This window comes from Pantherophis guttatus, chromosome 2 (genome assembly GCF_059756535.1).
Source record: "Pantherophis guttatus breed Tessera chromosome 2, ASM5975653v1, whole genome shotgun sequence".
Classification (NCBI taxonomy): Eukaryota; Metazoa; Chordata; class Lepidosauria; order Squamata; family Colubridae; genus Pantherophis; species Pantherophis guttatus.
Genome location: NC_142064.1, coordinates 34,404,709 through 34,416,706, shown reverse-complemented (window position 1 = coordinate 34,416,706; position 11,998 = coordinate 34,404,709). Strand labels below are relative to the sequence as shown.

The following is an 11,998-nucleotide window of genomic DNA, read 5'->3' as shown; positions in this document are numbered from 1 at the left end:
ATAATTTTCAAATGGGAGCAAAATATGAAATTGGGCCTTAGCCAATTACACTGCCATGAATGCAGTAGATCAGTGGATCCCCTATAGCCTTTTCTTATATGTGAGGTACACCAATGATGGTGTATATCGTGTTATGCATCCATAGTACAGAAATACCATGAGACTATGCCACTGAATTTCTAGATGGCAGAGTACAGCAGATAGATAAAAATGCATTTTAACTGAAAATTACTGATTTTTTTTTTTACTTCTGTGACTGATTTCTACAGAAACCGAGTCAATTTCCCTAATATTTTAAATAGTAATAGTCAATAGAAAAGAATGTTAGCGCCCTCAAGCAAGAAGAAAAGAAGCTAAAACAGCTCTTATGATCCGTTCAAGAAAAACAGACTTGCATTTAGATTGTATCAGTTTTATGTGCATTATATCATGGTAAATTATTGAAGTCAACAATGTTAATACTACTGTCAATGCATTATTTGCATATACCACAATTCTATCTCTATTGCAGCCAGTATAAAATTTTCTAGGCAAGTTCCAAGATCTTTTGTAACACTCCATAGAGTGGGGTGGAAGTGGGACAGTGGAGAATGCACAAAATTTTTGCCCAGTTTTTTTTCTTCCCAGAAGTTTCCCCTCCCCTCCCCAGTTTTTCTGAAGCAGAGCAAATTCTGTCAAAAAAATGATACTGGTTAGATAGCAATGCATTTAAAAAGTGCAGGTAGAGAACCAGTAAAAATCCCTGTATTCAAAAATTGAACAAATGAAACACTGTTGGAAATCCATTGCTGTTGGAATTCAGAAATGTATTATGTTTTATTCATATGCTATAACAATAGGACTGTTCTTTCACAAGGAATATTAGCAACTTTAAAAAAAACCCATTAGAGTGTGCATTATTGACTGCAGGGTATTCTTTCTTTGATAGGTTTCTGAAGGTTTCTTAAAAGTTCAGTGTGACTACTTTGTGGTCCATCCAAGAACTTCTGAGGATGCAAGTAAATACACAGAAAGTAGTTTTGCTGGGATACCCAATGCAGTGATGGATTGCATGGCCAAAAAACTGTGAAGGCTAATTGTACTGCAGCTCTTTTTGTATGAAGTATCTGTAGTCTAGTGCTATTTCAGTAATACAACAAACTAGGGGTGTTTAAATATGTAGGACATATACATATACATACATATATATACATATACATACATATACATACATATATATACATATATATATATATATATATATATATATGTACGTACGTACGTACGTACGTATGTATGTATGTATGTATGTATGTATGTATGTATGTATGTATATCAGTTGGGGTGTTAGCCAATTCTCAGAAAAAAAGAGAAAAACCCATATTTATCATAATATGACTTTATTATCATCTCAATGTTTAGGAGTTACGGCAGCTACAGAAAGCAGATACAAATAAATGATTAATACAGGCTTAACCACTGGGCAATGAACACTAAAAATGTTATTCCTGTTAAATGACACCCCCCCGCCCCCCAAATTCCATATCAAAACCTTATCTCATGATGGACCATTTCAGACTGATTTCCACAAACATTATTTAATTGTTCTAATTAAACTGATTTTTTTAAAACTAATTTTTCTAAGTCAGCTTTTATCAGTTTTTTTCCTGTCTTCAAAGAAAATAAAAAAAATCATAATAAAACTAGCAGACTGAAGGGAAAATCAGGCTAATGGGAAAATGTGTAAGTAACATTTAAAATTTAACCGAGAGTAAAATGCGTATTTCTTTGGTTAAAAAAAAAAAAGGGGGGGGGAAGTGGAGCAATATACTTGTGTGTTTGATAGATGTACACTATAGCATTCTAAAACAGAAGACAAGAATGTCAAGAGTGTATTCTTCCCCCACCGCCAGATGGAAAGGCTATTATTATAAATGAAAGGCAGCCGTAGTGGATGCCAGGCACTGTTGTGGTGTGCCAGATTCTGAAGTCCAGATGTAAGCGGGTTACCCCTGGGACAGGACAGGCTTCAGCTCCCGCAGAAGAATGGAGCCAATCACCGTCTTCTCCGTGTTGATGAAGAGCTGTGCTGTGGATCCTTCTTCCAGCTCCACTGTGACAAGCACAAGTGACCCACTGTGCACAGTTTTAGCTGCAAACCTAGCAGATTAAAAACAAAATTGGTGAGTAGTTCCCTAGAAAACTAACATAAAATGCAGTGTTCGTTTCAGTGATTAAGGGGATGAAACTTCACAAGACACCCATAGAATACAAAGCTTTTCTAAAGCCAAACCATTAACATTGCACAATGCAATGTGAAAATAGTATAATTTTATATAGTTGTATCTATATAATTTGTATAGAAGAATACTAAAAATGCTTAAAACGTAACAGTTTTGTTTGAATTTTGCCTGAAAGGGCACATAACTGATCTGAAGGTTAACTGTATTCATTCAGGAGTCAAAGTCTTGTTAATATAATATATATGGTAATCAATAAAGAAGGTTCTCCACAACATACACTCTTAAGCACCCTTAACGATTCGAATTTTCCAAATTAACAAATCTTTTCAGTTTTACATATTGGAACATTAAATAGATTTCTAATGACTTTAGCCAATAAAAGGAATCATGAGCTATAATCCTCTATTACTAAATTCCAAAACATGAAAAACCTACTCATTACATGGAATTAAAAGCAAAACTAGTCTTTTAAGCACTGCAACTGATTGAAAAGCCATTTTAGGCACAATGAACTTCTGTCAATCCTGTTAATTCATTCTACATGCAGAGCCAGACCCAAGAGACAGGATGGAAAGACATGGCAAGAGGCTACTTTTCAATGTTCCACAAAGCAAACTGCCCCCCTTCTCTACTTGAAAAAAAAACAGGGAGAACCCAAGGCACCACAAAGTTGCTGCACATGGGCTTTTGAAAACACTAACAAGTGTGGAGCAGGTCTGCGACCCACAGTGACCCCACTTTGCAGGGCCAATTCCCTCTCCCCTTTCTGAATGACACGTGTCTGAATCAGAGCCATCTGCCTCAATTTGCGCAACATCTTCAGCCACAATAGGACCCAGTTAGCCCTGACAACAGCTCACAATACATAAAAATAAAACTGCTGTGCTGACAGCACGCCATCAGCTATTCAAGAGCAAACCAACTGGTCAGTGTCTCATGTCTGACAATTAGCATGGGCCTTGTGCAGCGCCTCCTGGGCTCCTTAGGGATCTGTTTAATTACCATCAACATAAAAGTGGGAGTTTATCAGCAGATACTCAAAAAGCTTCACTCTAGACTTAATTAAAATATTAGCCTCTTCAGCAGGAAGCAGCTTCTCTTTAAATGAAAAGTAATTTCTTTTTTAAAATATTAAGTATATCGGCATCAAAATCTTGTAACACATTATACTAATTTAGGAAAATATAAGCCTTTCCTAACTGCACTCTTCATAGGTCAATGTATTTATTTTATTTAGATTAAATATACTATTTTTACTCTTCACGGCTAAGAAGAAAAAACATTCCCATCAAAGCAATGCCAACAGTGCCATTTAGTCTTTTCTTTTTCTTTCAGCAAAATGTTAAAATCTATGTTTCTCCCATCAATTTGGAAAGGGTGATAATTAAGTAAACAATACTCTTATTAATCTATTTCTTTATCATTTGTGTCCTGGGACTATAGAAGCCGATTATGCCTGATTTCACATAATAAAGGCACCAGAGCTGGGGCTCTCATGGTTTTTCATAGCCTCAAGGTTCATTTTATTCTTGTTCTAGTCTAAACTGCAAGCGATATAAAGTCAATGTTATTATAAAAGCAAACATAGCCCAAAGGCACAATGGGGTCAATTCTGGTTGGGTGCTTTTCTTGTCACTTAAGTAATCAGTTAAGAAAAAAAAACCTCTTTGAAATAAATAGCTTAGAATCTCTTGGAAAAAGATTTTGTTGTAATAGCAAGAAATCCGTACCGTCCACCTTCAAACAAGTATTAACTTCCCATGTGGCAGGGATTAATGCTGCTATTATATCTAAAACAAGCTAATATTGGAAGCACTTATGCAAGTCAGATGACTAGTAGTGTCTCACACAGCATTTTACTGTTAAAAGACAAATCTATTTAAAAAGGTAAGCAATGTGGTCACAAATATTATGGGTTGTGGGAGGTAAACGTTACTTTAGTAAAATAACACCCAGACAACATTCAGGAACACTTGTGTCAGTAAAGAAAACATACACAAACATGTTGAACAACTACCTAACAGAGAACACAACGGCTCTAAAATGATGGAGGTAGTCTACTTAGGAGACCAATACACATGGCAAAGAAATATACAACCCCATGCATCCAAGGCATCTATCTATACATAGACACTTCTCATTTGTAACCATACCAAGTTGTTCTGCAACTTTCATAACCTCTATATACATATGTACACATTTTTCTTATAAGGGAAGAATATGAAGCTTTTATACGTTCAAGATAAAAACTTGGAATTATTAAACTATATAATTAAAAAAACCCACTTCTTTGTGTACTCTGATTAATTATACAAATCTGACAGGGATTACGAAAGGCGGCTTTTTTAAAAAAATCTTCTCTTCCCAAATATCTATATGTATGTACAGCCCTGGCATACAGGATTGTACATACATATAGCGCATGGGGGATGCGCATGGGGGATGGTTCTCATTTTGAAGAGTACAGGTGGTCCTTCCTTTATGACTACAATTGGCACTGGAATTTCCATTGCTAAGCAATGCAGTCATTAAGTGAGTTTTGCCTGTTTTTACATCTTTTTTTTACTTAAGTGACTCACCATGCTAATTAAATGAATCACAGAGTCGTTAACTAAATCCGGCTTTTCCCATTGGCTTTCTCTTTCTCTTTTGCTACACACACATCCATGTGCGTGCGCACACACACAGAGCCTTTATTATTTTTATAAATAGCAATAGGTGTTGTTTTTTGGAAGCCCTCTAGGAAGGCTGTAAATGGTGATCATACGACCCCAGGATGTTTCAGTCATTGTAAATACATGCCAGTTGCCATGTGACTGAATTTTGATCACATGACTGCTGCAACTGTCATAAGGTGAGGATCAGTCATAACTCACTCCTTTCAGCACCACTGTAACTTCGAACAATCGTTAAATGAATGGTCATAAATCATAAGGTTTGAAATTAAATGCTGATCATTTTAATGTATATCCATTTTGAAAAAGAGATCTACACTTAAAAGGAATGCTTGATAGCCTTCATAAAGGAAAAAAAAGCCCTTCAGATTATATATGGTTACCCTTGTCCTTCAAAGGAAGCAATAAAGCAGTCTAATTACAAAAAACATTCCTGATTTGAATTCTAAAGTAATAAACTGCTGATTTTTTAAACTAGTGCTGTTCTCAGTCTCTTCTTCACTCTTAACATGAAGATAAAGATTTATAAGTCAGTCTAGAAACCACAATTTTCAGAATCAAAAGGCCACAACAACATTCTTTTTGTTTTAAAAAGATTTTAATCGTTTATTCACTTATATAATCACTGGCTACAAAAGATTTGCAACACTTTTCAACTGCATGCTTTCTTTCGTGTAGTTCTGATCCAAGTTCAATTTCTTCCTCTTTCCAAATTAATCAGAAGCTGTTACAATAGCCCATTCATGCTACAACTTTTTTCCTACTCTCTGCATGTAGCTTTCATTTATTGCCTGCTGAAGCAGACAGAATCCTATTAGTAAGAAAGACCATCACCAGAGGCCCAGCCCTAGCTGTATAAAAATAATTAGCCCAAAGTTGACAAATGAATAATGAAATTGTACAATGAATTAATCTTCCAATCCGAAATACCAGGGTAGTCTTTGAGCAGACATGAAAAGAATCTACAATCTTGTAACTATTGTAAACCATAAACTTGGCATAAACCAGTCCAAAGTGATGAAAACAATTGTTCTTGTTCTTTTATCAGTAACATAAAGAAAACTGTAAGTCATAAACAAAAGTCACTTTAGAAAGTAACTACATAGTGAAATAGAGTTTCTAAAACAATTAGATTCTACAATTTAATATACTGTACACACCCAGCAATTTTTTTTTCTAGCTGTGCTCCAAACAAAATAAAGCCACAAAAGGCAGACAGACAGGCAAGCCAGTCTCTCCTCAACCTCCTCTCTGCCACTTTGTTATATTGGCAGATTCACAGTTATGTTTAGAAAAGTATGATTGCAATTGTATTGTTTAGTTTCATTTTATTCTTCTTATAATGTAGTTACCACAATTCAACTCTCAAACCAAACAGTAAGCATTATAGCTTGGGAAGCAGAATGGCACGTGCAGTTATTTAATATTGAAAAACACTACAAAAAAAACACTCCAATTTGGTTTGTATCAGCATTTAATAGTTATTCTGGAATTTAGTATCTCTTAGGTTATTATGACATTTTGCACCCTGAAAAAGAATTGCTTTCCCTGAAAAATTCAGTATTTCTGTGTTAAAAGAGGAAATTATGAACAGCACCATTGTTCAGTTCCCATTATTGAGAAGCAGCTATAATAATCGAATTGTAAAATTGAGCTCTCAGCCAGAAAGGTTAATTTTACACAAATAATCCATAGTGGTTTAAACATAAACCGGCTTGCAAGCATGCTCTGCTTAGAGAATCAGTTGACAACAACATAGAGAAAAAAGTGATCCATATATTTTGCACTTCTTAATTTCAGATATAAAAGCAGTGCTGCTCTCTAGTGGACAGCGATCAGGATAGTTGCCATACCTATCAAAAAAAAAATAAATCCAAATAGCACACAGCCAGATTTAAAACTAACGCACTGCTAATTAAAATGGAATTTTGTTCCATATGACTCATAAATAGTAAAATTCTGCAGAGATAATCTTTGCACACAAATAGGAATATGTTAAATAGAGATGATTCAATATTAAATTCAACATTAAAACATGTCCATATTAATAAGGATGCGTACTACTACAAGATGAAGTTAGATAAGCACTCCATCATTAACCAGTCAGAAGACTACAGGATTTGATGGAATATCTACAGAAATATGGCAAGTAACAGAAGAACCAAACAGTGACAGTGAATTGGGAATCATATAGTAGACAATAGATAAGAAATGACTACAACACTGATATCAAAGAAGCATAGAAGGGAGACTTACCAGGATGCAATTTTATGCTGACAAAATAATCATCCAGTGCAGATTAGAGCTTTACATGAAAAGGCAGATGCCAAATATTCAAGCTTGTCTTAGAAAAAAAGTGAAGAACTATTTTATTTGTTTTATTATTTGCAAAAAAAAAAAAGTTAAGCCATACATCCAAATCAAAGTGCCTTTGCTAGAAATTATGGAAAAAAGAATGATAGATGCATTTTACTTGCATCTGTTCAACTTATTTCACAGCAACTTGGAAGTGGGAATGGAGGGGTACTGATACTTTTAAGCACATCTATATGCCACTAACCCAAACTTGGTAGGGTAGAAATGAAGGCCTTGGAAAATATACTGAATTGCTGTAACATGTCCATACCTAAAATATCAAAATTCTGAGTGTCTGTGGAAGGTAAAATTACGCTCTGAAACATGATAGAAAGAGTGTTGATACTTTGTATTTTGGTGATGGAGAAATTCTTAAATATTGTAGCTAGCTAAACTCAAATTATCATATTTTGGACTCATAATAAGAAGACTTAGCTGTTTTAGAACATATGGTAAAGCTAGAAGGAAAGAGAAGAAGACAATGACCAGTAGCAAGGCAGGTGGACTCCATTAAAATGGTGTTGGGTGCACCATTGCAGACCTGACAACAGTCAAATCTTGGAGAAGATATATCTATGTGGTTGCTAAGAGTTGACAATGACTTGACAGCACATAATCAATAAATCAATTAAATTCAATACCTCAGCATAAAACCTCTCACATTCCTGTAAGCCCACCTCTCAAACACAGAAAAAATATTCTATCACTTTAGTATAATCATTAACTTCTCCATTGACAAGATTGGGGATAGGTTCATTCATATGGATACATATCTATATACTTCAGTGCTTCTATTTTTACTTTGGAAAGATATTCAGATTATTTTTTTAAGGACTAATGACAACCACATCCTGGAATTTTATAAATTATTAGAGGAATGGAAGGCTGTGAGTTTTAAACTGAATAATTATTAATTACCTGGGGAAAAGTCTTTTAAAATCAATATTAATATTGAAAGTCAAATACAAGTAAAGTAAGAACAATTGATATCATATTAAGTTTAAAGCTGAGTATTATAATGAAAAATTGTTTTGTGAATGCATTTTGGCTTGCAAAATCTTCAACAATTCAAAAACTAAAATTTAAATTTTTGATCAAGGCCAGGCTAAAATTGGCCATTAATTCACTATAGGCTGGAAGATTTGGTTTCAAAGCATTATTTAAATGCTAGAAGAACCAACTAGTGGTTGCTAAAACAAACAATTCTCTGGATTGTAAAATGTAATCTTTTTCATGCCAATTGGGGGCATCCGCAAATGGATGTTGGTCAGTAGCAGCAGTTAGAATTCTGAGACTCTTCGTCATAAGCATCACAAACATATCTCAGAACAAGAGTTTGCAATTATCTCCTATGCTGTCTGCAATTATTCCTATTACTCACAAAGCTGTAACTCTTCAGAAATACTGAATCGGACCATTATCACTTCTAGACTTTATCCATGCTTAATGATATAAGGCAGAAAATTTTCTAATGCTTAAGTTTTGTATAGAAAATTGTTTGTTTCACACTGTTCGTTACTAACAATAAGGGATACAATTTCAAATATAGTATTAGCCAAGCTTGCCAGTTGAAGAGTTTAATCATTTTCTCCCAAGTGGTTATCTCTAGCGAGTATGTGAGAAAAAATATGTATAGTATTTATATTTACTATAAGAACACAAAAATTTATGAATGTTTATCAGAAACATCTCCTTCTTATGTCAGCACTAGAGTAAATGCAGGTTGAAGTGCTGACAGAATATATTATACAAATTTAAAAAAAACAAAATCATATAATATTCTAAGTATCTATTTTAAAAGGCTTGTTTTGTTCATTTAAGGTTGGAAAAGAAAGTATTCTTACATTAAATGTTTTGTGCAGATAAGCCAAATTTGCATAAGGACTTCCAGAAATTTTTCCAGTTCAATTTTTTCAGAATATAATAGAAATATAGTGATTTGCATTAACAGCCGATTATGAATGTAACTGCATTGCTCATAAACAAAGTTTCATATTATAACAATGCTTTGCCATCCAAAAGTAACAGCACTTTAACTATACATTTGTTGATTTAGTAAGATGTAATTTCTTGCAGGTAGAAAAACATTAATTGATAATTTTGGTTGTATCATTACTGCAAAAGCAAAGTTATTTCATGTCTGCTTCCAATGAAAATTTGATTAAGAGTTCATACAACACATAATTAGAATTAGAATTATGAACTGGCCCAGCATACACATGAATTTACATGTATTGTTAAATCTTTATGACTGCAATGAATGTGCAACTTTCATGCTGTTAAATGACAAACATGAAGCACTACTTATGACTGTTTTTTTTTACTTCTCAATCACCCATATGGGATAGCATGTGAAAGCCTTAAATGTATATTGGAAATCAATTGGGATTTTAATGAAAAATTCTTTTCATTAAAAGAAAAATGTTCCAAAATGACAAGATTATCTTTACTGGTGACAGATATCAATTACCTTTATTAAACTCTAATAATTTCCAGTATAGTAATTGTATATTCCACAACAAGGTAATATTACCAACCTCATTACTGATAATATAAGGCAAAAAATCCCTCTGGCTGCATACTGAATTAGAGAAAAGATATATATGATTTTATGATTTTGGTAAGTTACAGGAATCAAAAGATATCATTTCTAGATTTATTTTTTTAAGAATATGACCATTGTATTGATTTTATTCATTCAATCAATCTTGATACCTCACAATACCCAACCTACTTGTGCTTGTCTCTAAAATATAAAACAGGCTTCTACAATGAGCTGCAACTGAACTGCAGAGACAACAATAATTTCTTAAAATATCAAAATTGAGCATATTTAATGTGAAAACTGTAAATGTTGTTGCCTGAGACAAGCATATTTAGTGAACATCCAAAATCTTCATGCTATATGCAGCAAAACAACAAAGAAAAGTTCAAGCCATCTAATGGAAATAAAAAAAAAAATGGTGGTAGTTGAAGATGCTATAAGTGTTTATTAGTATAGTGAATGCTTTTTTTTTAGATGAACATTTATTTTTCTTACTTTTCAAAATATAAGCAGCCCAGAGTTGTCTGAGTTGGAAAACCACTAAATTTAATAAACAAACTGAAATATTGCTGGATGGTGCCATTTCAGAATGCACTCAGGAATTAGATCAGGGATCCCCAAACTTGGCAGCTTTAAGAATTATGGGAATTGAAGTCCACAAGTCTTAAAGCTGCCAAGTTTGAAGACCTCTGAATTAGATGATCTGTTTGCATGCCTCTGCAAGCAGGTGTACCTGTTTGGTAGACCCTTAAGCCTGTATTGTTCAAGCTTTTCATGCCCCTGCTGTCATGGACTTGTAGAATATGGACATTTGTTATAAATACCAGAGTAGGAGATCTCAAAGTGTGAAGTCACAAAACCTGTATCAAATACAACAGGGCAGGGGGAAGGGGTAGTCCATTTTTTTATAAAGTTATTCAGCCGTTGCAGACTAAGTCTGGTGTTTGAAAACAGAAAATGATTTCAAAGGAACAAGAACAATTGGGACTGCCTAATTTGAAACCGTATTTTACAGCTTGCTGCTTAGTTGGAATGAAAGAATGGGTTTTGCTGAGAAATAAAAGAATTTTAGAATTAGCAGCAGACAATTTGAAGTTTATATGGCATGGTTTTCTATGGTACAATACGATTAAGGTTAATGAAGACTTTACAAATCATCTTTCTTTTCTTTTCTTTCCCTTCCCTTTTCTATTTTGTTTATTACTTTTATTTTCTAGTCTTCAATAAAAATTATGTTAGGCAAAAAAAAAGCATTTTTGTAGGATGTAAGAAAAAATACAAACTAGCAATACTACTGAAAGTAAGCTGTCAATATAACAGTATATATACAGTATAATGAAAGCTACATCTTTGAATAAATAGTCAATTTCTTTTCTTGCCAAACCTCAATTAAATCCTTAGTTTTATTGGAGGCAGCGATGGGAGAGGCAGAAATAAGCAAATTCGTTTATTTTATATGGCAGAATTTGAGAATTCCTATATTAGAAGATGACTCTATTCTAATATGTATGTAATTGGGGGTACTATGGCAAGGTTATTTACTTTCACTTCCACAAAGCTTTTGACAAAATTCCACAACAAAGATACCTGAATAAACATAAACAGTCCTAGGTTAACAAAAGTCCTCTTAAAGAGCACATTACAGAACAGAAAGCACTGTAAAAGGTCATTTTTCACAATGGAGTACTGTATGGTAAACAAGTCAGATATCCCAAGGATGTGATTATTAACTTGTTTATATTCTGGAGATATGGATGAGAACTGCCAGCTTTGCAGCTGACAACAAATCAAGATGATAAGGGAAAATACAGCTGTATGCATTAGAAGTGGCAACAGAGTCATGACACAGTTCACAGAGAAGTCTAACCCAGTGAAGATTATCCATGGAATCACATTTCAAATATTAAAAGCTACATCCTGACAAATGTTTACTGCACAATAAAATGATTTTTCTTCCATGGTGATAGCTGAATATATTGTTGCAGGTAATAAAGACTGAATTTTAACTAAAATAGGTAGCAAGATACAATTGTGGTGAAATTATAGAATATAAAATAAACAAGAATATATTTTTTCCTTGTGCCATCACTCAGCTGAACACCTAATTTCCACAGTACTGTCATGTCTAAGTATATTTACTCATGTAGTATGGCTGTATTACTTTCATCCTTCTCATCTGTTCTACTACCTTCTCTTACTGG

At 33.7% G+C, this 11,998-nt stretch overlaps 1 protein-coding gene across 2 annotated transcripts in view; it reads right to left on the bottom strand.

Annotated features, from left to right (window-relative positions):
• Positions 1-1,362: 1,362 nt before the first annotated feature.
• Positions 1,363-11,998, bottom strand: part of AP3B1 (adaptor related protein complex 3 subunit beta 1) — a 147,323-nt gene continuing 136,687 nt past the window's right edge. For both annotated transcript variants that reach the window (XM_034441071.3, XM_034441072.3), the window contains exon 27: positions 1,363-2,139. In XM_034441071.3, coding sequence (XP_034296962.2) covers positions 1,986-2,139 — 154 coding nt within the window. In that variant the 3' untranslated portion in view covers positions 1,363-1,985. The remainder of the gene's footprint in view (positions 2,140-11,998) is intronic.